The 27318-nt window shown below is 52.2% G+C and overlaps 2 protein-coding genes across 2 annotated transcripts in view; both read right to left on the minus strand.

The window, feature by feature from the left end:
* The window catches only part of UBE2G2 (ubiquitin conjugating enzyme E2 G2), a gene marked incomplete at both ends in the record, with an annotated part of 29524 nt that extends 16961 nt beyond the window's left edge, over positions 1-12563 (minus strand). The window contains one exon of the mRNA XM_079704975.1: positions 12521-12563. Coding sequence (XP_079561101.1) covers positions 12521-12563 — 43 coding nt within the window. The remainder of the gene's footprint in view (positions 1-12520) is intronic.
* Positions 12564-15622: 3059 nt separating this feature from the next.
* Positions 15623-26533, minus strand: SUMO3 (small ubiquitin like modifier 3; the record flags this gene model as incomplete). Its single annotated transcript, XM_079704761.1, has 5 exons — positions 15623-16016; positions 16640-16921; positions 17894-17965; positions 21752-21880; positions 26513-26533. 4 exons carry the CDS (start codon positions 26531-26533, stop codon positions 16787-16789), a joined length of 357 nt encoding a protein of 118 aa, XP_079560887.1. The 3' UTR covers positions 15623-16016; positions 16640-16786.
* Between the last annotated feature and the right edge of the window lie 785 nt (positions 26534-27318).

A 27318-nucleotide genomic window follows, 5' to 3' on the forward strand; every position in this document is an offset into this window, starting at 1 on the left:
GCCCTCAGGCTGTGGGATCTGACACACTAACTCCAGGTAGGTAGTGTCAGAACTGAGTGCAATCGTAGGACACCCAGCTGGGGTCATAGTGCCCCAGTGGGAAGTGCCGGGTGTGGGAACACCCCCATGCGTCTGTCGTCAGAAGTGCTGTGAGTGTGGCAGTTGAAGGAACGTACAGGAGAAATGCAGGACAAGCGAGGTTTTCTAAACTGGGCGAGAGAATGCAACAGACGCATCACCAAAGAGGGCATGGAGGCAAAGGAGCACACGAGAAGATGCTCGACACGGTGAGTCAGAGGGAAACGGAATTAAGACACTAACAGACACCGCTATACAGCCCTATCGGTGAGAGTGTCTTCACTCAGTACAGAAGAGCTAACATTTAAAAGCCTGCTAATACCGGCGTTGGTAAGTTCGGCAGCTGGGTCTCTCACGCTTCACCAGTGGGAATGCAAAATGCTTTGGCTGCCCCTGGCAAACAGTTTAAACGTGTACTCACCCTGAGACCCCGCAACTCTACTACTGACTGCCTACCCAAGAGAAATGAAAACTTGTTTTCTGGACTACTTTGTGCACACACAGGAGCCCTGTCTTAGTGGTCAGTGAGCCCCTTCACAGCAGCTAGCAGAGCTCCTGGCATGAAGTGGGTGTTCAGGAAATACTTGACTGACTACGCTGTTTATAGAAGAGGTTTACACTGTACTTTCATTTGCTTGCTTTGGTGCTGTAAATCTGTAATATTTTCTTATTCTTGATTCTCAGGGATTAAAGACTGTGGGCAAAGCAAAGTACCTCCTTCCCCTTCCCCAACAGAAACGTGTATTATTTATCTTAACACAAAATGCATACGTTCAGTTAATAAAAATGATACAAATAATAGTTTTATCATCAAAATGGTACTGCTGCATTAAGGATCCTGAGAGCTCTTGCATTCCTCTCTGGGATCTGACCCCCGGCTGCACCAGACCCAGTGTTCAACACCTGCCGCTAAGGTAGATCCTGCCACACTGCTCCTACCGCGGAGCCAGCGAGCCCGAAGCACGAAGAAATCCTGGAGCCTTGATACCAGCTGCACGGCTGCAACCAGACATAAGACGGCGCGTGCTGAACTCTGTAGGCAGCTAAGGACCAGGAGAGTCAGGGATGCAGTTGCGCGTCTAACTTGAACCACAGGGAGAACGCGTGCTACTGAGTTGGAAAACCCCACCAGAGAAGCATGTTTCAGAGGGAAGAAAATAGTCTAGTTCTGAAAACATCAAGTTAAAGATGCTGGTAAGTCATCTAAGTGCGGACGGTCAAAGAGAAAACTGGACGTGAGACTAGAGCCCTCAACAGTAGTCCAGGCTGGACACATAAATCAGGGGTCCTGAAACAGGATGGTACCTGAAAATAGGAATGGAATACAAACAAATAAAATTCAAACTTATGTCCCCACGGACTCGTATGTGAATGTTCCCAGCAACTTTACTCACAACAGCCCCACAGTGGAAGCAACCCAAATATCCATCCACTGGTAAATGAATGAGGGGTGACCCTTCCACACCAGGAACATTAGGCAGCAACAGACAGGAGCAAGCCACCAGCACACGTGACAACAAGGGTGACTCTCAAAGCACTGGGCTGGGTGAAAGAACCTGACACACAGGCTACACGCTGCGTCTATTTATACCAAATTCTAAAAGAAGCAAGCTATAGTAATAGAAAGCACATCAACATTGCCAGAGACCAGGGGCCAGTCACTAGGGAACTTTCCAGGGCAATGGAAACAGTCTGCCACGATTGTGTTGACAACTGTACACAGCATACACGTGTCAAAGCTCAAAGAATGGTATACTTGGGACTTCCCTGGTGGCGCAGTGGTTAAGAATCCACCTGCCAATGCGGGGGACACGGGTTTGAGCCCTGGTCCGGGAAGAGCCCATGCCGTGGAGCAACTAAGCCCGTGCGCCACAACTACTGAGCCTGTGCTCTAGAGCCCACAAGCCACAACTACTGAGCCCATGTGCCACAACTACTGAAGCCCACGCGCCTACAGCCCGTGCTCCGCAATAAGGGAAGCCACCGCGATGAGAAGCCCACGCACTGCAACGAACAGTAGCCCCTGCTCGCCGCAACTAGAGAAAGCCCGGGCGCAGCAACAAAGACCTAACACAGCCAAAGATAAATTAATTGAAAAAAAAAATGGTATACTTGAAATTGACACATTTTATAATGTGTAAATTTTATCTCAATAAAGCTGACCGCCCCAAATTAATATTTTTATGAACTATAAAACAATAAGTCTCCTAGGGAATAATGCAGAAGAATCTCTTCGTGCTCTTAGTGTAAAGACTTCTTAAACAGAACTGTAAAGTTAATAACCAAAAGGCATGAACCATAAAGGAAAAGACTGATAAAATTAACAGGACTAAAATTAAGAACTCCTGGGAATTCCCTGGCGGTCTCGGGGGAGGGAGGGAGGGAGGCAGGCACGGGTTCCATCCCTCGTCCGCAAGCCGAGCAGCACAGCCAAAAAAAAAAAGAAACAAAAAGTCTGACGTCAAAAGATATTTTTGTTTTTAACATTCAAAAAAGACAAGGCAAGGCCACCCGCAGCCCAGGGCACAGTCACAGAGCCTCGCTGGAGAGATGGGAGCGGATCAGCACTCCCGGGCCTGGGCCTCCTGCAGCCTGACATCCCCCTTGAGTCCTGAGAGCCAAGGCCCGGCCACCACCTCCTCCTGACACTCGAACCCGCAGTTCTTTTTACCCAGCTGACCCCTGCTCTACCCCTGCCTGAGTCACGGGCACCGACCGCCAGGCCAGCTCCCTCCACTCCAGCCAGGGGCTGCCAAGCCCCAGAGCCACCTCTCCTACCTGCAGAGCCCGCCCTGAGGAAGCACTGCTGACGTCCAAGCCTGCACTCCCTCCTGCCCACCCACGCTTCCTGCCTTTTCCCCTGAGAAGACCCTTCTCGGAGGACCCTTCTCAGGAAGGCGTGCTTCTCCCCTATTGCCCACTTTATACAGTTTAAAGCTTGTTCTTATTTTAAATAATATTAAAATAGCTTCATTATCCTAAAAAAAAACCCAAAAAACAAAATAGAACCCACCTCTAAGAGAATGCAAAGGTAAGCCTCGGAGGGGAAGAAGACATCTGTAACAGATACAGCCAACAAAGAGCTACTATCTGAACTTCGAAAGAATGCCTTACAAATCAATACAAATATATAAACAACCCAAAAGAAAATCAAGCACAAGCAAGCCTTGAACAGGCACTTCACACACACACACACACACACACACACACACACACACACGACATCTAAGTGGCCAATAAACCTAAGACAAGGTGTTCAACGTCATTAATTGGGGGAAATGCGAACCAAGCCCACAATCAGAGCACCACCCCAGCCAGAATCACCCAGTGACCACAGCTGAGAGCGCTGACCCTACAAAGTGTCCACGCAGAAAGGAGCCACAGAAATAGAATGCCGGAAGGAGTGTGAATCGGTACAGCCACTTTGAAAATGAGGTTGCTCTCACCTCCTATGACCTAGAAATTCCTCTCCAGAGTGCAAACTCACAGATACATGTGCACATGTGCACCAAGAAACATGTCAAAGAATTTTTTTTTTTTTTTTTTTTTTTTTTACTGTTGATGGCATGACTTAGAAGACTAGCTTCAGAATCTAGGTAGCAACCAACATGCAGAGCAACTTAAAACAAATTACAACAATCCCCGTATGTGTCAACTTCTGAAAACATGGGGAAACAGCAGGTGAAATGTCACTGGATGTGATTAAGGAGTTTTATATTGTAACATGTGGCAATTCTCCCAAAAGGGACAGAGAATGGGCTCTGACCAAGGATAGTAGCTTAAGCAAGAGTGAGGAGAATTCGCCAGTACCACTGCTGAAGAGTCTCGATGAATCTAAATCTTGTAAGACAAAGGACAATCTAAGTATTTCTCCACTGTCATGAAAATGTTGTTCTCACTGGTGGTTTAAAGGTTGGTAATGTGTCTCTATTTTGCTATATAATGTTTTTTTGTTTTTATTTATTTATTTATTTTTGGCTGTGTTGGGTCTTCGTTGCTGCGCACGGGCTTTCTCTAGTTGCAGCGAGCAGGGGTTACTCTTTGTTGTGGTGCGTGGGCTTCTCATTGCGGTGGCCCCGCCCGTTGCAGAGCACAGGCTCTAGAGTGCAGGCTCAGTAGGTGTGGCGCTCGGGCTTAGTTGCTCTGCGGCATGTGGGATCTTCCCGACCAGGGCTCGAACCCGCGTCCCCTGCATTGGCAGGCGGATTCTTAACTACTGCGCCACCAGGGAAGCCCCTATATAATGTTTTAGTTACAATTCTAATCACAGAATCATTCAACTCCAGGTGGTATTTTTCTCTTTACGCTTGCTTTGTGGTGATGATATCTGAAGCTCTGAGGAGCTAGACAAGCCACAGGGCAATGGCTTGAGCACCCACACTTGGCCAATACGATCAGAAGTAGCCAACCACTAATCACATATCAACTAACAAATATCAACTACACTTCCTCTCTGCAAAGCTATTCCCGGCAGCGGGGGTGTCGTGGTGAATGAGACAGACAAGGTCCTGCCTCCAGTGAGCTTCAGTTCTAGGGGCGGAAGACAGGCAGTGAACACGGAGACGTATAAACACAAAGAGTGTTTCAGATACTGACGAGCGCAGTGAAGAACACAATGAAGTGACAGCAAGACGTGGCCAGGTGGTCAGGAAAGGCCTGCTGGCAGGTGGTATTGAAGGTGGGCTCTTTTTTTTAAACTGAGGTATAACTAACATTGAACATTATATTAATTTCAGGTGTACAACAAAGCGATTCCATACTTTATCTATTGTGAAATGATCCACACAGTGTGTCTAGCTGACGTCCATCACCACAGAGAGTTACAGATTTTTTTCTCGTGGTGAGAACTCTTAAGACCTACTCTCTTAACAACTGTCAAACACACAACACAGAGTTATTTACTACAGTCCCATGCTGTACATGGCATCCCCAGCACTTCTCATCTTCTATGAGAAAAAGCCCGGCGCCAGATTAGGGCGGATGAATTGCAAAGTGCTAAAGAGGGGCAGAGGATAGAATGACAGTGGGAAAGGGAGCGGGGCACCTGGAGCCTCGAGGAGGAGCTTACACCAGAAAGAGCTGGCCTTACTTCTCCTGTGCGGAGATCCCCTGGGCACTCCCCTCCATGACACCCTCCCTTCAAGGTCACAACTGCCACCTCCAGCAGCCTGCCCACCTGCATCCTGGTCAACAGCGGCATCTACCGGTCAGCAAATAATTACAGCAACCGAGTTCTCCAGATGGAGGGAATGTTTCTGGATTACATTGTTTCCTTGCTTTTTGTTTTTAAAACACACACCCACAACCACATAGTTTCATGTTTAATGATAAAAACAACTTCAAAAAGAGAAACAAAATCTTAACAATATCAGAGAAATTTGCAATGACCATTCTTTGCCACTGATTCCTTGAGAATGTTAATTGGTTAATAAAAACACTGCTTTAAATAAATAGTGGTTTTAAAAATAGATACCATGCAAAATAAAATGTAAATATAAACTTTGACCAGTAGTCCTACTTCTCAGAATCCATCCCTCGGCAAGAAAAGACACATGCGTAAAGTTATTCATTTCAGGACTTTCTGTAATAGCAAAAAAAAAAAACAAAACTGGAAACAACCCAAATGTCTATCAATAGGGGACCAGTCAAATTATGATACGTCTACTGATGGGACACTTTGCGGCTGTAAAAGGGAATGTTCAACACCTCTGTGTCCTAGTACAGAATGAACTCCAGGACATAGTAAATGACAAAAAGTGCAGAAGAGTGTATAACTAGGGTCTTTAAAAAAGAAGTAATTAAATGAGGTCATCGGGGTGGGCCCTAATCCAGTCTCACAGATGTCCTTATAAGAAGGAGATTAGGGCACAGACATGGACAGAGGGACAAACGCTGTGAGGACACACCGAGGGGGTGGCTGTCTACACGCCCAGGAGAGAGGCTTCAGGAGGGACCAGCCCTGCTGCAACTGGATCTCTGACTGCAAGGAAATAATTTCTGTGGTTTAAGTTCCTTAGCCTGTGGTACTTTGTTACAGCAGCCCAAGCAAACTAATACAGTGCCCAAACAACTGGACGGCCATTTGCAAATCATCTAAAAATAAACCTTGACCTTTATCTCATACCACATACAAAACTTTACTTGACGTGGATCACAGATTGAAACGTAAGAGCTGAGAGTATAAGGATATCATAGGAGAAAACCTTAGTGATCTTATATTAGGCAATGATTTTCTAAACACAACACAGAAAGCAAGAAATGTTTTAAAAGTCAATCAATTGGATGTCACTGAAAATTTTAAAACCTTTGCTCTTTTAAAGGCAGTGTTATGAAAATTACAAGGCAAACCACAGGAGCTGTCGTTCATGGGACAGAGCCTTTCCGTCCAGCCTAGTGACGGAGCTGCAGAGCCCTGCCACACAACCACATGCACAGAGCTCGAAACACTGCACTGTCCACTTCAGATGGCAGCAAGACAACAGTATGTCCTTCTTACCACAATTGTTTAAAAGGCAAGCTACAGTCTAAGTGAAAATATTTACAAAATATCCAACAAAACACCTGTACTGGCATTATATAAAGAACTCTTACGGGCTTCCCTGGTGGCGCAGTGGTTGAGAGTCCGCCTGCCGATGCAGGGGACACGGGTTCGTGCCCCGGTCTGGGAGGATCCCACGTGCCGCAGAGCGGCTGGGCCCGTGAGCCATGGTCACTGGGCCTGCGTGTCCGGAGCCTGTGCTCCGCAAGGGGAGAGGCCACAACAGTGAGAGGCCCACCTACAGCAAAAAAAAAAAAAAAAAAAAAAAAAAAAAAAAAAAGAACTCTTACAACTTAATAAGGATTAAAAAACTCGACTAAAAACTGAGGAAAAGGGCTTCCCTGGTGGTGCAGTGGTTGAGAGTCCGCCTGCTGATGCAGGTGACACGGGTTCGTGCCCCGGTCCGGGAAGATCCCACATGCCGTGGAGCGGCTGAGCCCGTGAGCCATGGCCGCTAAGCCTGCGCGTCCAGAGCCTGTGCTCCACAACGGGAGAGACCACAGCAGTGAGAGGCCCGCGTACCACACACGAAAAAAAAAACTGAGGAAAAGATTCAATACACATTGTCAGAAAAGATATATGGATGGCATATAAAAACATAAACTAAAACCACAATAACATGTCACTACACACCCAACAGAATGACTAAAAACTTTAAAACTGACTATACAAGTGTCGGCAAGGAAGTGGAACTCTTGATACACTGCTGGTGGGGATGTAAAACGGTACAAACCACTTGGGAAAACAGTTTGGCTACTTCTTAAAAATTAAACACACACCTCACATATGACCCAGGAATTTACTCAAAAGAAACAAAAGCATATGTCCACGGAAAGAAAGGTTTAACCCTAACCCTAACCCAAACGTTCACAGCAGGTTTATATGTAATAGCCAAGAACTGGAAACAATCCAAAGGTCCACCAACAGGTGAATGCAGCAACAAGTTGTGGTCTTGAAGGGACTACGGACCCAAGCAACAACCTGGACGAACTGCAACATGGTTAGGCTGAGTGAAGGGCCTCTGACAAAGAAAGTACCAAACAACCACAGGAGCGACCGAAGGCAGCTCAGTCACTGCCTGGGACCTGGGGGCGCAGGCGAGAGAAGGCTGAGCCAGATTACAAAGAGGCAGGAGGAGACCAGGGGGCGGTGGTTACTCAGCATCCTGACTGTGGCAATGGCTTCACAGGTGTGTGCACGTACATCCAAACTCATCAAATGTACGCTTAAATACATCAGCTTACTGTATGTCAATTATACCTCAATAAAACTGTCTTAAAAGGGTGGCTAGAAAAAAAGACACCACAAAGGTTGAAAAGACAAAGCACAAACTGGGATAAAATACTTGTAACACATATAGCCAACAAAGGATTGGGAATATAAAAAGGGATAGGGAATTTACAAAGGACTCCTACAAATCAGTAAGAAAAAGAAACCAGACTACGGAAATCTGGTAAAAGATACGGACATTTCACAAAGGGAAAACACGACAGGATGCTCACCTTCATTCATTAGTCATGATCTACAAATTAAAACCACAAGGAACCACATCACACCCACCGGGTGGGAGGAAACAGACCCCGCACAACACCAAGGTGTCAGTGAACATCCACAGCGATGCACGTGGAACATGCACACAGGGAAGCCTCATCCATAAGGCCGACCCGTGAGCGCTCCAGGGCTGCGTCACACTGCGCACAGGCACCAGAAATGTCCACAGCAACCAATCTGTATAATAAGCAAAGGCTGGAAATAACCTACATGCCCAGCAGTAAAGGACAAATTGTGGCTTATTCATGAAATGAAATACTATGCAGCAGTGAAAAGAGACACAGCTACATGTTTCAACATAAATGAATCTCAGAAAGAGTGCTGAGCAAAGATTCAATCTGCAGAATACATACTGTGCAATCCTATTTCCACTAAGTGCAAACACAGGCAAAAGTAAATAAAATGTTGTGTAGGAGGATATTAAGTGACAGAACTATAAAGAAAAAGAAAAGAACAAGTCACACAAAATTCGGTGGTGGTAACTCCTGGTGGGGGTGGGAAGCAGCACGAACCAGACTGCTCAGTTCCTGCTAACGTCCTACTTCTTAAGCTGGTGTCACGGGTACCGGTGTTCATTTCACTATTTCATCTGAAAGTACACCTTTTATATCCTTTTCATACGTAACATACTTCACAATAAAGGATGCTTTAAAAAACTAAAACGGGTTAATGACAGTGATGGGAGGACAGGCTGAGTCTGGTGGCTCAGAGAAGGCGTCTCCAGGGCCCACACCCCAAGAGGAGTGCGCTGCTGCAGCCGCCAAGTGGGGCTGGGGAGACGCGCCGGGGCGCAGGCGTCAGCGAGGTCAGAGGCGAGAGAAGGGCCGGAGCACACAGAGCCTGAGAGGTCACTGCAAGGGCTTCTGGACACGGCGACCCAATGTGACTTTGCTGTGCTGAGAACAGAGCCAAGCGGGGCAAGAGAGAAGCAGACCGCCGTCAGGACTGGGCTGCAGTTACGCAGGCCGGAGGTGAGTGGCCTGAGCCAGCACTGGACTCTGGATAAATGAATAACGTCTGAAGGCAGGTCAACAGGTTACACCTGGATACAGAAGAAAGTGAGTCCTCAAAAGACCAATCTAAGGTTTTGAGCCCAAACAGCTGGAAGAATAAGGCCGCCACCGAGACGGGTAAGGCTGTGGGACAACAACGGTGCAGGAGCACAGCGGCTCGGCGCCACGTGTATAAGTTTGGGGTTCCTACTAGACACCGTACTGGGTTGAACAGTGTCCCCCAGAACCTGTGAAAGTAACCTTATTTGGAAACGGGGGCTGTGCAGATGTGATCAAGTTAAAACGAGATCTCGCTGGATTAGGATGAGCCTAAACCAGTGACTGGTGTCTTTATAAGAGGGAAGACGACCACGGGAAGACAGGGGCAGAGATGGGGGTTCTGCTACCACTAGCCAAGGAGCGCCGTGGGCTGCCAGCAATGCCCAGAAGCCAACAGAGGCAAGGAAGGATCCTTCCTAGAGCCTCTGCAGGGAGCCTGGCCCTGCCAACACCTTGATTTGGGACTTCCGGCCTCCAGAGCTGTGAGAGGACACACTTCTGTTGTGTTAAGCCCCTAGATCGTGCAACTCTGTTACGGGAACCCTGGCAACTAATACCTAAGTCCATCTCTGATACTCCTAGAAAAAGCTAGACGATGCACGAAGATAAAACATCGAGAAAAAATATCGGTTTAAGACACCTTGTTTCTTTTCCCATCTTTCTTTTTTTCTGGTTATAAGAACCTGGGCAAATCATTTTGTCTGTTATTCAATCTCCTATAAATTTGTAAAATTAGGGGCCTGAATGGAATCATATCCAACGTCCTACCACCTCTGAGTTTCTGCAGCTCTGTGACTATTCCAAATACAAGACAGGGGGCCTGAACCCCATCCAAATCTACCTAAACCCATTCCGCACAGAAGTTGCTTCTGAAAGCCTGCCTTTCTACTGGATGTACCACCTTAAAATGCGGTAGGAGGGCAAACCAGATGCTAAGACACAAAAGACAAGAATCACTAAGTGGGATTTTATCATGTTCCTAAGATACCGCATCAACAACCCCCGTCCCCAGCAACACACTGGAGTCATTTTCTACGGCTGATGTGACGATGACAACAAACTCAGTGGCTGAAAACAACACCCACTGATGATCTCGCGGTTTGTGTGTGTCAGAGCCTGGGCACCGCACAGGCCACTTGGTTCTCTGCTGAGAGCCTCACCAGGCTGCCACCCCAAGTTCATTCAGAGGGTTGGTAGAACCCTGCTCCCTGCGGCTGCAAGACCGGGGCTCTAGGGCCCTCACCACTGTCAGCCGGGGTCATTCGCAGATTCTAGAAGCCACCGTGGTCCTCAGCTCCTGGCCCAGCCACGGCAGGGGGTCCTCCTCCTGCTCCGGGTCTCCTGCCTCCCCTATCCTGTCTCCTCTCCCGTCTGGGGGCCTCACATGACAATGGGGTTCCACCTCCATAACCCAGGACACTCTCCCCATCTCAATGTCAGCTCGTTAGTTACCTGTAACCAACATCTCCAAAGTCCCTTCACACGGTGCCCAGGTCAGTGTCTGACTGAGTAACCAGGGGACGGGAGTCTTAGGGAGACACCTGTAGAGCTCTGTCTGCGACACACTCCAAAATGTCGTATATTTACACATAAAAACACACATGAGGGCTTCCCTGGTGGCACAGTGGTTGAGAGTCCGCCTGCCGATGCAGGGGATACAGGTTCGTGCCCCGGTCCGGGAAGATCCCACATGCCGCGGAGCGGCTGGGTCCGTGAGCCATGGCCGCTGAGCCTGCGCGTCCGGAGCCTGTGCTCCGCAACGGGAGAGGCCACAACAGTGAGAGGCCCGCGTACCGCAAAAAAAAAAATAAATAAATAAATAAAAATAAATAAATAAATAAATAAACACATGATACACTTCTGTGATACAGCTTTGGAAGTCAACTGCTATTTACGTTTTATTACTACAAATTGACAACATGGTTGAGATACTGGATGGGACTTTTGTAAGCACAGAAAAGGGGAAAATATTAGGAAACACAAGCTCAACAACGCAAAGACTGGGCTGAAGCAGCCACCTAAATTCCCCATGCAGGGGTTTAACAGAGTCCTTCTCTACAGAAATGAGAAAATAGTACCTGCTGGCAGTCTAGAAACAGGGCCAAATAAACTAAAACAGATGCAGCGACACAGACCAGGATGGAAGGAAGTGGCACGTGTTCCCAGACATCTGACCCCCAGCCAGGTTTCCCATGAGGAGACACAGGCAACGGCCCCCATCTCCAACCCTCTGTTCAGGGGGAACCATCTCTTCCCCCACTCTGCCCCCCCGGAGTCTCCTCTAAATATACATTCTTACTTTAGAGAACACCAGATGGTTATCTAGTGTTATCTAACCATTTATTTTAACGAGCCTGCATTTGCAACTCTGTGGTTTGCTTTAGCCAAACACTGACACCCGCTGCGCAGGGCCGCCAAGCTGGTTTAGGAAACTCAGCTGCGTGCGTATTTACCAGTTAGCTTTACGACATTAGTTATTTTAGTTTATGTTCAAGTTTCTTCGGAAAGTGTCCTCAGTGTAATGACAACAGGAACAGCTCACGCGGCGGACAGCCAGCTGTCAGGTACCTGGCTAAGCACCATCTTCACAGACGGGGAAAGGCAGAGGGCGACATCCGAGGTCAAGGTCCACAACTAACAAGCAGAGGCAGGTGTGAACCCCCAGCAGGCTCCCTCCCACCTTGCGCCCAGCAAACACAACGGCATCCATCCCCGGCTTCTCACAGCGACTCCTCCAAGGAAGCCTCCACTGTAAAAGGGAGAACACGCTTCTCGCTTCTCCCTTTGCTTTCCCCAAACATCAGAAAATTCCGCGGGCTAAGAAAGCACGAAGGAGGCTTTTGCAACGCTACCCGGGAAGAATGGCAGGTGGCACTGTCCAAAAACCCTGTTCCCTCGTTAAAGAGAAAACCCAAATCTGACCTTTCGCCTCCGCCTCATCAGTACGTGATTACCCTACTAGGACGCTTCCCGCAACTTCTCACTAGGCCGGTGAGCTGTCCCTCCGCCCGGCCCGCCGGCGTCCGCGAGGCTGGGTCGGGGAGCCCTCCGGTTACCGGCAGAGCCGGAGCCCAGGGTCCCCAGACCAGCGCCGCGCCGGCTCCTCCCCACCCGGGATCGCGGGCGGCCGCCGGCGACCACACGAAACCCGCCCCGACGGCGCACAGACGGGCCGGGCTCGGCGGCAGACCGAGTCCACGCCCCGCACCCGGACGTCGGGGTGGCCGCCAGCAGCGGGCGGGCGGGCGGGGGCACGGGGCCCGGCGGGGGGCCGAAGGGCGGTGCGCGGCCCCGAACTCACGTTTGTACTCGGCCATCAACCTCTTGAGCGCCGTCCCCGCCATCTTCCGGGCAACAGCTGCGCCGTCGGCCTCGCCTCCTCAGCGCTCCTCCCTCCCGCCCGACGACCAGGCCGCTTCCGGGTCGCCGCGGGGGCACAGGAGCCCTTCCGGGACGCGAGGCGCGTGCGCGGTGGGGCGGGGCGGGGCGGGCCCTAAGCCGCTTTGCGGGATCAGCGCCGCTTCCGGGGGGGTCCGGGTTCCAGTAGGGAACGCTGCAGAAGATCCCGGAGCAGCGAGCGCCCGCAGAGTGTGTGTGAACCGCCTGTTCCGTCCTCATGGCCTCAGGGCGGCCCCGACGCCGGGGACGGGGATGGAGGATCGTGGACAGAGGATGGAGACGGCGGGGAGGGCGGACGAGGGGGGCGGTGGGCAGGGCTGGCCACTCGCGAGCCGGATGAGCAGATGTCGTTCAGACTATTTGCTGAAGGTACACCGTGGACCGTGTCGGGGCTCCCTCCTGTCACCCGTGCAGTTCAGAGGAGGCGACTTTCAGGCCCAGCTGCAGTCCGAGTGAGAATCCACGCAGAACACATTTGGTGCCCCGGTGGCTACCCTCACACCGCTTTAGGTTTGAAAAAGTGAGACTGCCGATTGTGGCGGTTTTATGCCATGTCGGTGTGGTTCTGGATTCCACTCGGCCAAGAGAGGAGCTTTGGGAGCTCGAGGAGGGAACAGAGCAGCGGCCAGACCCCTCCCCCAGCCCAGGTGTGGCTGGGCTCCCCTCCCAACCGCCAGCCTGGGGACCAGCAGCTCCCAGAGGCAGCGGGTCCAGACTTCCCCACGGCCCCCTTGGCAGTCCCCCAGGCCACAGCTTCAGGAGGCCAGCGAGGGGCTGTCATCTTCCTCAGGCCATACACCGCCCCCCCCGCCCCAGCTGCTGCTCTGGCTTCTCCACTGAGTAATGTGCATCGGATAACTAGACGGGCGAGTCTTTTTTTTTCCGTAACATTCATGGTGGTTCTACTGACTGGCCCACTGATCTATCTGTTGATCTGTTTATATGCCTCTTAGAACCTCACCTTTAGTGCTTTGTGGCAAGGATATATGCACCTTTTAAAAAAGAAAAGTTTTTATCTTCGCAACACATATCCAACGTACTCCTCTATAGAATTTCTATGTAATGTCCTGTATAATTTTCTAGCACAGTACACAACTTATCTGTCTCCTGTAACCAGAAACATGTCCCATGAGGGCAGGGTGTTCTCTTCTCGTGTGTTCCTGGATGCAGCCTCAGTACCTGGACGTGGCAGGAGGTATCTGTCGAGTTGAATAAAATTAAACAATTCGCACAAACCTCACAATGGTTTATATTTTGGGTAGAGGTGTCACAAAAATTCAGTCTGACGCTGTCTTTTCAAACGACCATGGTGATTTATAAAACAACACAGTACTTTTAGACAGTTCCAAAGAGTAATGGATTTGCACAAATACTCATGTTCTTCTGTTCAAGTAGTTGCCCTCTCTGCAATCAAACCACACCCCATCCCCGCAAGCCTGTCAGGGGTCAGAGGGTGTGGTTCCCATGGAGACTAAAGGAAAACTCCACTTGGTCACCTAAAGGAAGTGTGGGTGATGAAAAGCATTGTCATCAACATTATGATGCTCAGACAACAGCACCTGTCAGATGCTGGGTATTTTCTTAGCTGCGTCCACGTCTGTGTCACTGCTGTCTCTGTCACATCATTTTCCTGTTGTAGAGCAGTGTGTGAATTCACAGCTTGTACCAGGATTAGTTTCAAGTGACAAAAACCCAAAATATGAGGTGCTCAACATAACAGAAGGCTCTCACCTCACTGTGGCTGGTGGGATAGCCTCGCCTTCAGGGAAGCAGGCCCCCTCCACACGTCGTCTCTGAGATTCACGTGTAACTGGGCACCCTGTATTTTATTCACTCAATCTGGCAACTCTCTGCTCGGTCAGTCGGTCCTGGTATCCCCAGGCTTCTGAGTAGCAGGTGTGTGATATCAATACTTAGAGGCTTTGGCCCACTGGACAGGCCAGCAAGTTCAGAATAAACTAGTTTCTTTGGGAACTGAAGTTCTGAGGTACAAAAAGGATCTGCGTTTTGCAGTTCCTTTCCATGGAAGCTGTGTCTCGTGGCAGAGCCAATATTAACACATGCTTCCCCACCTGTGCTGTGCAGCACAGCCAGGCTGGCATCGCCCGTGTGCCTGGAACTGAGGGGTCCTGGGACATGGGACTTGCGGTACCGAAACTGAGAAAGTGCCAGCTGGGACCCAGGGCACCAATAAGAGCATCAATAGGGCCTGTCTCCGACTGAAGCATCAATTTAACCCAGAGATTCTGGGAGTTGGGTTTAGGTAACAATATTTTAAAAACATTGATATCAACAGATTATTCCGAATGCACAATCTGCATACATTTCTAAGATAAAAGACAACCTCCAGGACACTGCCTGCTCTTCGGTCAGGCAGCACTGATCTCAGGCTCCCAAGGAAACAGCGCTGCTCCTAACCTAAGGCCCCCCGACGTGTCCCTCTCGGCACAAGTACAGGGGCTGCCCTGTTGGGCTTCACCACCCGCCGCGGCATCTGGCAAACGACCCAATCCCTGTGCTGTGCCTTGATCCACCTCCTGCTGCTGCTGTAAGTGAATCAAGGGCTCCATTGCCCGGCTGCCCTTGACCTTTCAACTTGTGCTTACCTCACCTGATGCCCCCAGGTGCTGTCACAGCGCGGCACGCAGGGAAGTTCTCAAATTAGTGCCAACTCGCTTCCGTTTCAAACAGATGAGTGAGAAGGTTGTCAGCTGCACCAAGGAAGAGCCTTAAACACCAGAAATGTCGAGAAGCCCAGAGGAACAGCGCCCCTCCACCCAGGACGCCCAGGAGAGGACGGAGGAGGGTTCTGAGGGTGACGGGGTGTCCTCGGCAGGGGACGCCACCGGCCTGGGAAGCCTGCGCGGGCGCAGGGCGGGGGCAGTGGTGGGCCGGCCTTTAGATCGAAGTCTGAGTGGCCTCGCCGGAGGGTCGCCGCAAATACTGAACGGGACCCAATGCCCAAGCTCCAAACGCGGTACTGAATACAAGCCGAGAGACCGAATACCAAACTATATTTACTGTTGACAGTAGTAAAGAACAACAGATAATGTACAAACGGGAATAAACACAACAGAGCCGGCAGACGCCCCACCCGCGCCCGAAGAGCGAAACACAAAGGAAAAGCAGACACCTTCAGCGAGACGCCAGCCAGACGAGATGACGGCGGTCGCGCTGCCCAGGTGATCCGCACAAGCAGTGCCGGGCCATCCGGCGGCAGTGGGTCCACACACGAGGGCAACAGGACAACTATCGGAGTTTAACCAGGACAGACCCCAATGCTTCACAGAACTGAAATCACGTGTAACACGTAAACTCCACACCAACGCGGGGAGCAGAACACAGTCCACGGGGAGAGCCCGGAGCCGTCTCACTCGTCACCACACTGGGAAGCAGCTCTTTGACACAAAAACGTTAATTGCAAAATCAGCAATACTCCATCTTCCTTTTTTATATACAGACTATCATTATTCATCAGAAGCAAATACTGGAAGAAATCTGAGGCCCCGGCAGTATTACCAGGTGAGACGTGTGGGAATTACTTTTTTCTCTGTTAAGGAAAGGGGAAAAGCCAACTTTCACTGCCCCTGAACAGCATCACCGGCCATGGGTGGCGATGGGTCCTGGCTCCTAGGCCCCAGGCCCCATCCGGGGCCACGTTATTGAAGAACTTCTCTAGAAACATTCCAGTATTTTCCCTTCAACTTTACTATATTCTGACAAAGCTTACACTTGTAATATTTAGCATTAAAAAAAAACTGTGCCAGCAAGAAACAATAAGTGAAAGTTTGTCTCCCATCTCGACTGTGTCCCCAAAACTCGCCCCACAGAAACACCCCCAGAGCAGTGACGTGAGTTCTCTACATGACTGGAATGGGTACGGGCCAATACCTGGGGTAAGAGCCCCACCTGGACGGAAAGTGGGCACTCGGGCCACAAGTTTGGGGGAAATGTCATAGGAGGGAGAAAAAACAAAAATGAAAGTAAAACCAAAACCAAAACCCCTCGCCATGCATTTTACCCAAACAGAGGTACCGGGGTGATGGGCTGGGGGAAGCCGTGGACGTCCCCGCGGCCGCACTGAAGTGCATCAGAGAGCAGAGTCCTTCTGGGGAATGTCCTCGGTGTCTGAGCCTCCCTGGTGTGGGCACGGTCACACCTTCACTGTTCAATAGCGAACACAAGTGCAGTGACACGAGGGGACGGTGGCTCTAGAGGCTGCACCCCAGAAGCAGCTGGCCGCCCCGGACCCCCCCGTCTGCTGCTGGAACACGTCAATGGTGTCTTCGTCCTCCATCTCCAGCTGCAGGCACAGAGGGGGCAGTGAGTATCCTCACGTCACAGGAAGGGGTCCCACCCCGCTGAGCACCAGGGTCTTGGAGCTGCCCCCGCCCACGCCAGGGACACCACTCTGAGGTGCCTGAGCCCCGAGCCTGCCCTCGGTGGGCACCCGGGGACAGAGGCTGAGCTGTGGATTTCCAACAAGCCCGCTTATTCCCCAAGCTTCCCCTAACAAAGGAACGGTCAACATTGGGGACTTGACCTGATAGAAACACTAAGTCCTGTTACAAATAAACAAGTCTCTATAAAGTTTTACTGAAAAGTACAAACTGGCTAACGTTGCAGACCCAGTATCCAGGCTACAAGTGGGTGGTGACCGCACGTGCCCGGCTCGCCCGGAGCCTGCAGACGGCGGCAGGCATGGGCAGGCCCAGGCCTCGTCCCTGTCTCTGGACCACCTCTGCCGGGCACCCAGCCCTCCTGGTCCTTCTCCCAACACAGAAGAGGCTGACAAAGGACAGCTTCCTCATTCGAAAACTGAACCTCAAAATTACAAAGTCAAATGATCTAATAATTAAAGCCATTAAGAAAATGTAGGGACTTCCCTGGAGGTCCAGTGGTTAGGACTCCACGCTTCCACTGCAGGGGACACAGGTTCGATCCCTGCTCAGGGAACTGAGACCCCACATGGCACAGAGCACAGCCAAAAACAAATTTTTTTTCGATAAATAAAGAAGATAAAAGGTAAGGTGGGTATTCCCTGGTGGTCCAGTGGCTAGGACTCTGCATTTCCACTGCCGAGGGCCCAGGTCTGGGGAACTAGGATCCCGCAAGCCACTTGGTGCGGCCGAAAAAAAAAGAAAGAGAGAAAACGTAAGATATTCTTTCTATGTGAGAAGCAATCGGTGACTCTCAAATGCAAGTATTCCAAATGGCAGTTATGAAATGCAGATCGGAAGAAGCCCTCAAGTATAGACAGGGTTGGCTTTCCTACCTGTGCTGGGGTGTCTGTTTCATTAATTGGTTGTCCATCAAACCTGAATCGAATCTGTCTCATTGACAAGCCCTGAAAAGAAAAAGCAATCGTCATTAAACATTTTCAGCTAACAGATTAATTCAAAAAGAATCACACATTTGGGGCTTCCCTGGCAGCGCAGTGGTTGGGAGTCCGCCTGCCGATGCAGGGGACACGGGTTCGTGCCCCGGTCCGGGAAGATCCCACATGCCGCGGAACGGCTAGGCCCGTGAGCCATGGCCACTTAGCCTGCGCGTCCGGAGCCTGTGCTCCGCAATGGGAGAGGCCGCAACAGTGAGAGGCCCGCGTACCGCAAAAAAAAAAAAAAAAGAATCACACATTTATGTGGAAACACCAGATTTCTGAATATACAGATTTACGATGCAGTTGACTACGAAGCCTCACCAGTGGGGCTGCAACCTAGTTCATGTGATGCACCCAGAACAACCTTTCAGACATTGCTATTCTAGCACCTTCTAGCTCCTGGTGCTCCGCCCTCATCCATCTCTCTCACTTCCCTCCAGGCGCTGAGCAGAATTTCGACACTTTGGCACCATCACTTCCTCCCCTTTAAACAATTCTCAGAAATAGGTCAGGTGACCCTGAGGCATGTGATGAGCCGCCAGCCTGAAGCTGGGAAGAGGCCCTTCTGCCTCCTGAGGGAACAGCTGGACGTGGTCGGGGGCACAGCCAGTTCATCAGGACAGACAGGATTAAAACACCCATCTCTGCTCCCTCCTGAAACCTACTGATATGACATAAAGAAACAAAGAAAACAGGAGAGGGGCCAGGCCAGCAGACAAAGGGCGTCACCTCCGGGCTGGAAGCTACAGGGCTGTGGACCCTAGACCCCAAGGTCCGGATGCGGTGCGCTGGGGGGCAGCAGGGCGGACCACAAGAGCTCCGAGAGGGGCAGGGGCCGGGCACACAGGTGTAAGAGGCAGCGATGCAGCTGATCTGGGATGACTGCTGGAAAGTCCATATCCGACTCCCAAAGCAGGGCCCCCAACCCCAAGGTCGGGCACTGTCCCTCCCACTGGCAGAAGGTCCCCGTTCTGGAGAGGTGGACTCAGAGCCCTGGGCTGGGGACACAGGTACAAACGGGGCAGTGACAGGTGGCCGGCGGAGGCAGGCTAGTGACGCCCAGTACACCCGGAGCCCCGCCGAGCTGCTCCTCCCGGCCGCCGCGCTCCCAGGGCACAGGCGGGAGCCTGGGGGCCACTCCGGGGAGACTTAAAGACTCACAGATTGCAACACTGGGACCCCCACAGAACACCCACCCGGGCAGGCCACCCTGGGACAACATGCGGGCCCCGCCCACACACCAGGTGTGCAGCTTTCCACCAGCTTTTTAGTGCTTGGTGCTTAAATACGAGCCATCACCCAGGGAGAGAGAACAGTTAAGGAAAGACCCATGTGGGAGGAGTCAAAGCAAAGAAGAAAGAAAGGGACGAGGAGGGCACAGGGTGAGGAAGGATCAGAGGACGCCGGGACGCGCACGCACACACACATGCACTCAAAGATGTGCACAGAGACACAGCCGCGCGCACACGCACGCACACACACGCGCTCACACGCGTACACAGATGCATACACACACCCGAAGCTTTTAGGGAGATAGAAAACAACAGAAAGTTCCCCTGGGGAAAAAGGAGCCTCGGAAAACGGGGAAGAAAAAGAACTTTTTTTTTTTTTTTTGCGGTACGCAGGTCTCTCACTGTTATGGCCTCTCCCGTTGCGGAGTACAGGCTCCGGACACGCAGGCTCAGCGGCCATGGCTCACGGGCCCAGCCGCTCCGCGGCATGTGGGATCTTCCCGGACCGGGGCACGAACCTGTGTCCCCTGCATCGGCAGGCGGGCTCTCAACCACTGCGCCACCAGGGAAGCCCAGAACAAGAAGTTTTAAAAATCAGAAATCATGACAGAAACAAGACCATCCATAAAAAGTGGGAACATGAAGTTGAGAAAACCTCCCAGAACAGAGACCAATAGCAACAAAACCCAATGCACGCTGGGAGGAAATGATCCAAATGAACACACCTGGAGCAGGTAACTGCAAGCCGGATGGGCATTCCAGTGAAGAGGGACACAAATTACCAAAGAACTAACAGAAGGTCTAGTTCCTGAACTAAAATGAGTTTCTAGACCGAAAAGGCCCAGAATGTGCCCAGAAGAGTAAAGGGTAACACTGCCTTAAAGCACGAAAACAAAGTCCCCAAAGCTATCAGAGATAAAGCAAGCCGCAAACAGAGGAGAGAGAATCAGAATGCCATTGAACTTTCCACACCAGCGTTGTTAACTAGACGAAAATGATGCAATAGCTCCAAGAAAAGAAAATGAACTGCAACCTATGTGCACTCAAACATTCAAGTGTGAAAGTTTATAAAGCAAATCACTTTCCGACGTGCAGTATTTTTCATACCCTTTTTGAGCAAGATACTGGAAGATATGCTCCATCAAAACAGGGGAAGAAGATTAATCCAGAAAATACACAGGAGGCAGCTCTGGGATGATGGCTGAGCAGCATCCAGGTGGGGCAGGGAGGGCGGGGCCCTGGGAGGGACGGTGGGAAAGCAAAAGACCCAGGAACACGGGGGACGGTGCAGCATGGCGGGCAATTCAGGGCATAAATTAACAATGGGCCCCCAGAAAATGACACACACAACCACCACCAGACCAGGAGAAACAGGACTCAGACAAGAGCCAGAAATCTTCACAGGCCGCTGTGTGGCTCAGGGCTGGCGCTGCCCCAGTCAGGACAGAAGCAGGAGATTGCAGAGCAATGGTCTGGAGCCCAGGGAGGGAGCCGTGTGCCAGCGCGGGCGGTGGATGTGCGGACGGCGGGCCAGAGCTGAAGTCCCACCTTTCACAGGCGAAAAAAATCTCCAAAATCAAAAAACGTGAAGAAATAGAAGCGCAAGCATATTTACCAAAGAAAAGTGAAAAAAAAAAGTTGGAGTTGAAAGTGATCTCTTCTGAGGAGCAAGCTCTAAAAAGTGGGGAGAAAAAGGAGTTAGGCATGGAGCTTTTTTAGGGTGTTTTTTTGTTTGTTTGTTTTTGCGGTACGCAGGCCTCTCACTGTTGTGGCCTCTCCCATTTCGGAGCACAGGCTCCGGACGCACAGGCTCAGCGGCCATGGCTCACGGGCCCAGCCGTTCCGCGGCATGCGGGATCTTCCCGGACCGGGGCACGAACCTGTGTCCCCTGCATCGGCAGGCAGACTCTCAACCACTGCGCCACCAGGGAAGCCCTAGGGTGTTTTTAATAATAACAACAAAAAGCTCAAGGGAAGGATTTATCAAAGCCAAGAACGGAAACTAACAAAGGTCCAGTATTTCCGAAGTATCCTGAGAAAAGCTGCCTCACCTGAAAGGACAGGCTCGGGGGGAGAGACCAGGCAGGAGCATCAGAGAGCACAGGGAACCGAGGGGACCGAGGGGACCGAGGGCACAGTCACGCTCACACGTAACACACACTCCACACTCCGGGTGGTCAGTCTCTCTGGTCACCGTGGGAGGGCATACGGGCATCGGCTCCTTATTTTGAAATGTAGTAAACAAACGGCAAGAATCAAGCATCGTCTGGAAACTGAACTGTGTCGAGGGCAGTGGCCCCACAGACGCAAAGGTGGAAGGATGGAATCCCAGGCGAAGCCACCACTCCGATTCCAGCAGCACCACAAAGACATCACCAGACATCCACCCCTGACCGGAGACAACCGGGTGGCTGCAGAGGGAGTGACCGGCCAGCCTGGAGGGGACAGGTGGAGGGGAGGACCTCCGGGGGAGGTGTGCACACACAGGCACGCGCACACACACAGGCACGCGCGCACACACCTGGCGCTCGCAGTAGGCCTTCATCAGCTTGCTGAGTGGCGTGTGCCTCTTGATCTTGAACTGGACGACGGAGCCGTCCTGCCCGGCCACCTTCAGGTTGATGTGGTCGTTCTCCGTCTTCACTCCCTCCTGCAAAGAGACATGAATCTCGGCCTCCAGCCCGTCGCCCCGCAAACACCACTTTAAAGGCAAGTGTTTGCGTGGCTGCTGGTCTTTTTTGAAGTCATTAAAACCAAGCTACTTCTTAAAATTCCCCAGCAATTCAGTCACTCGAGTGATTGTTTGATTTCTACACAAAACTTATTTTTAACTTCTACTTGCTGAGTCAGGAAATGCCCTGCCAGTCTAGTGTTTCCACAGACTGTCAATTCAAGGGGGGAAATCTGCTCAATAGATCCAGAAAACAATGGAGAGAAGATCCATCTTTGTTCTAAGATCGCTCTCATGAGACTAGCAACCGCACGTATGCACAGGTGGTTTATACTTACGCACGCGGATGAATGAGACCAAACGACAGACGTTTCCGGCCGGGAAAGCGGGGTGCGAGTGGCTTGGGGTCCAGATGGCCCACAGCTTCCCTGCTCGCCACCCAGGGAGGGCCACCCTCAAGTCCGTTCTGTGCCACCAGTCCCACCTGGACGGGGTCACCGCCATACTCTATCCTGACATGATCCCGTAGCGGGGGTCGCTGGCCCCTGGAAACTACTGGAAGTTGATGCAAGAAGCTCGTGTTCAGAGCAGAGGCTCAGCCTGAGAGGACGGTTGGGGAAGACAGGAGTTGTTTATTTTTTAACAAAATGATGAAGCTGACCCCTGAGTCAATCTGCAGACGAGTTGGGATGGAGACCAAAGCAGGTTTGTACGCTGTCCAGCCACATGCTCTCGTCCTCCTCCTGAGGCTCCGGCAGGTCCGGCCGCCGCGGGCTCTCTGCTCCTTCCCTGCTGCTTCCCCTTCCTCCCCCGGGACCCACTCCCCGCCGTTCCCCCGCCGCCTCCCTGCCTCACGGAGGGGGAGACGAAAGGAGGCCACTCAGCACTCTGGCCCCTGGAGGCCCCAGTAGGTGAGCTCGGGCTGGCCCGAGAAGTGGCCCCAGGAGGCGAGACTCCGGCCAGGAGCCTCCTCTGATGGAGCTGGGGCCCCAGGACCACTCCCCAGAGACTGAGGATGCAGTTGCTTTTCCATTTTTTCAAATAAAGGTTTTATTTTGGAATAATCTTACATTTCCAGAGAAGTTGCAATACCGAGGCACAGTGCACTGCTACACCAGCCCTGCCCCTGTTAACATCTCACGTACTGCAGTGCCCATCACGCCCGAGAAACCAACACTGGCACACCGCTGACAACGGAACTGCAAGCTCTTTTGTATTTCACCAGGTTTTCCACTAATACCCTTTTCTGTTCCAGGATCCAATCCGGGGTACCACCTTGCATTTACAGATAAGGTTTCTTTTCCATTTATTCATCGTGTTAAAATGCACATAAAATTTACCACCTTAACCATTTGCAAGCGTACCGTTCAGTATAAAATACAACCATTGCCGCCATCCACCTCTACAACTCTTTTCATCCTGTAAACCCGAAACTCTGTCCCCACTGAACACTAGCTCCTCCCCCTCCAGCCCCTGGCCCCCACTGTTCTTCTGCCCCTATAAATCTAACTCCCCCAGGGACCTCCTGTTAAGTGGAATCACACAGTATTTGTCCTTTTGTGACTGGCTTACGTCACTCAGCATAATAATGTCTTCAAGGTTCATCCCTGTTGTAGCATGTGTTTAGGAAATCCTAAAAGGATTTCCTTCCTTTTCAGGCCTGAATAATATGCCGTCGTATGCACAGACCAAATTTTGCTTATCCATTCATCCACGGACCAACTGACACTTCCGTTCTTCCACAATTTTACCTATTGTCAGTAATGCTGCTATGAACATGGGCGCACAAATCTCTCTGAGGCCCTGCTTTCAATCACTTTGGGTCTATATCCAGAAGCAGAGCTGCTGGATCACATGGTAATTCTACTTGTAACTTTTGAGGAATTCCCGGACTCTCTTCCACAGCAGCTGCACCATTCTACACTCCCACCACCAGTTCCAACTTCTCCTCGCCAACACTTCTTGTTTTCTCTTGTTTTTTGAAAGCAGCAATCCTAATGGGTGAGGTGATATCTCACTGTAGTTTTGATGTGCATTTCCCTGATAATCAGTGATGTTGAGCATCTTTGCATGGGCTTCTTGGCCATTTGTACGTCTTCTTCGGAGAAATGTCTATTCAAGTTTTTTTGCTCATTTCTGAATCAGGTTGCTTATTTCTTGTTGTTGAGCTTTAGGAGCTCTCTATATATTCTGGATACTGATCCTTTATTAGATATACGATGTGGAAGGAAAATCAAAATGGAGTCAGTGTTGCTCAGAGAGCCTCTCAAACAGAGCCAGGAGGCCACTGAGGACGGACCTTACGCTCATCTCAGCCCAGACGGAATCTGACCCTGTGACCACGTCCTGTCCTGATGAAGGCATCCAGGACACCTGCCAGAAACTCAAGATACCTGTGGGACCCAGACCCTAAAACAACTCGTGACAGCCATCCCTTAAGGACAAATATTTCCTTTCTTGAGTCAGAACTCAGCCTTGTGGCTTTCACCTTTATTATAAAGCCCCTGATTCTTTCTCTTCCTTGGAAAGCTCTTTCGGTTTTACCCAAATCTGTGTCTCCCAAACTGCAATTCTTAACACCCCAAATAAATTATTTTCTTATCTGCAGCCTTCTGCGGTTCTTTTTTTGGTTGATAGTGATTTGAAAATATCTTCTCCCCTTCTGTGGGTTGCCTGTTTACTCTGTTCACAGTGTCTTTTGATGTACAAAATTTTTTAATTTTCATGAGTCTAGTTTATTTTTTTCATGTTACCTGTGCCTTTGGTGTCATATCCGAGAAATCATCACCAAGTCCAATGTCATGGAGCTTTTGTCCTATGTTTTCTCCTAAAAGTTTTATTGTTTTAGGTCTTACGTTTAAGTCCTCCAACCATCTTGACTTAATTTTTGCATACCGCGTTAAAAAAGGTCCAACTTCATTCTTTTGCACGTGGATAGAGGATGCATTTGCTTTTTTAATGAAACAATATGGGTGTGTTCAAAACAAAGCGATTGCAAGGGCCAGAACACAAAACAAACAGAAAGAGGGCAGACCAGGCAGAGAAAGACACCAAGAACAAATGGCCTGTCCCAGGCCCCCGGTGAATCCCTAATAAACAAAGGAACTTAGAGGAGGGGAGGGGAGAGGAGCCTAAAAACCAGAACCACACTTCACACTATCAGTCCCCTGCCTGGGCTCTTGAGGGGAGGCAAACTGTCTTTCCCAACTGATCCACAAGGTTTTCTTTCTGCCAAGATGGCCTGGGAGTGTACCTCCTACCCTGTCCTCTCCAGGCCCAGAGGAAAGAGTGGCTCCAGGTAGGGAGCAGTGCCCGGCAGGCACAGTGAGCACTGGTGGGGTATGAGGCACAACCATCCAGTTGCCTTGGAAGTAGTTAAAACAAGTTTATTCTACTGAATTGGGCCTTGGACGTTGACCACGTGGGAGAGTTAAGTTTAAACACACTGAAGGGATGGTACTGTGTGTATTTCGTTGCCTATAAACTACAGTAAGAGGAGGCCACCTAGAAATCATAAAAGGGCATTTACATTTGGCCTCCCCAAGCGTGAAAAGCAAAGGCAGTTCCAACTGCACCTGGAGGGAGGACCCTCCTGGAGAGTGACTTTTTCTCACAGGAGAGGGCAGCGTCCACCGGAGCCCCACCGTGTGATCCCGACGGGGGGGGGCTCCGTGACCAGGGGCCCCAACTTCAGCTCAACCTCCAGCGTCAGCGGGGTCAGCGGGAGCCTGCACGCAAAGCACTCAATGCGCAGCAGATGGTCCACTTCAAAAAGGCAGACACCCAGAGTGCAGATGAAGAGCTCCAGAAACCTGTTTTTAAAACTAGTTAGCACAACCGCGGGCCTTCGCGAGGACTGCCGTCCAGGGCACCAGAGTGCGGAGCGCGCACCAGAGAGCCCGGTGCGCGGGCGTGGCGCACACCGGGTGACAGCGACGGGACGTGGGCGCACACCCTGGGGGCGGCAGTGCGTCCCTCTCGGAGCCCCTGCCCAGCCTGCGCCCTCTCGGCGCTCCGCAGTGAGGACTGAAGAGGGGGCCCCACGCACGCGGGACAATAGGGCCCAGGCCGGCCCGGACCGTGGGTCCCCGCGTAAGAGGCGTAGTGGGGGTGGGTCCCGGCGAGGGAAGAGGTCCTGGGGAGAGGCGGTCCCAGAGAGGGACTGGGGACGGGGGCGGGGGCGATGTCAGCAGAGGGAGTGGGTCGCAGGCAGGAGGGCCCGGGCTAGAGGCGCCCGCTCTTCGGGACTCGGCCCACTGGAGGGGTGGAGCTCGGACCGCGGAGGAGGAGTCTGGGCGGAGGGAGCCGGGGGGCGGGGCCCGGGCAGGGGGAGCTCGAGGGCGGGGCGGCCCCGTGGGGCGGGGCCTGGGCGGAGGGCGGGACGTGCGGGGGAGGGGAGACCAGCGGAGCCGGGCGGTGCGGTGAGTGGGGGCGGGGGGTGGAGAGGGGAGAGGGAGGAAGGCGGGAAGGCCTGGCGGCGCCGCTGAGCCTGGGCCCCGGAGAGCCTGGGCCCCGGAGGCTGGCGGCGGAGGGCGGCGGGGCCCGGGGCCCGGGGGCGACGCGGGCGGGGGGGCCGAGTCCGGGGCCCGGCCCGCGCCCGCCGGCCCTTACCTTGGGCTTCTCCTCGGACATGGCTGAGCGCGGCGGGCGGCGGGCGGCGGGCGGCGGGCGGCGGGCGGCGGGCGGCGGGGCAGCAGGCAGCGCCGAGCGGGCGACTCACGCTCTCGGCCCGCCGCTCTCCCGCCGCAGCTGCTCGCGGGGCCGCGCTTTGCCCCCAAATCCCCGCGCGCAGGTTGGCCGGCGCGGGTCACGCGGTGGGGGCGCGCGTGCACGAGGCGCGCTCCCGGGCGTGGGGCGCGTGCCCGGCCGGCCGAGGTTCCTGGCGGTTCCAAATGCGTCAGCCGGCGGGGCTCGCGCGGTCCGGCGTCCGTACTTCGGGGGGCGCGCTGGGAGCCGCGGGAACACAGGGCAGCTAGGGTCGTGGGGGAAGGGGGGAGCTGTGTGGGTGGGGCGCGCTGGGACCCCAAGGGTGCACGGAGAGCCAGGCCATCAGCCCTACAGGTGCGGAGTCGGGGGCAGGCCTGGCACATTATCTTGGCGCCTGAGAATGGCCCGCCCGTCCCCCGAACTGGCCCCTCACCTACCGCTGCTCCGCCAGCTGAGACCGGGTGTATCCACTGGCTTCCTCTGTGATGAGTGCGTCTCACAGGGAAACAAGGAAAATAAAGCCAGCCAGGTGAACTACCTCCAGTGGCCCCGGCAGGGACGACCCCAGGGCTAGGAAAGTCTCGGTTCACCTTCACAGAGGAGCCGAGTGTCAGGTCCTGAGGAAGTGGGGGTGAAGGAAGAAGGCCTACCAGGCTGACCCACCGGGCAGCTCCGTCCACTAAGGACACCCAGCACGTGTTCATTCAGCG

Source organism: Hyperoodon ampullatus (assembly GCF_949752795.1).
Source record: "Hyperoodon ampullatus genome assembly, chromosome: 5".
Lineage (NCBI taxonomy): Eukaryota > Metazoa > Chordata > Mammalia > Artiodactyla > Ziphiidae > Hyperoodon > Hyperoodon ampullatus.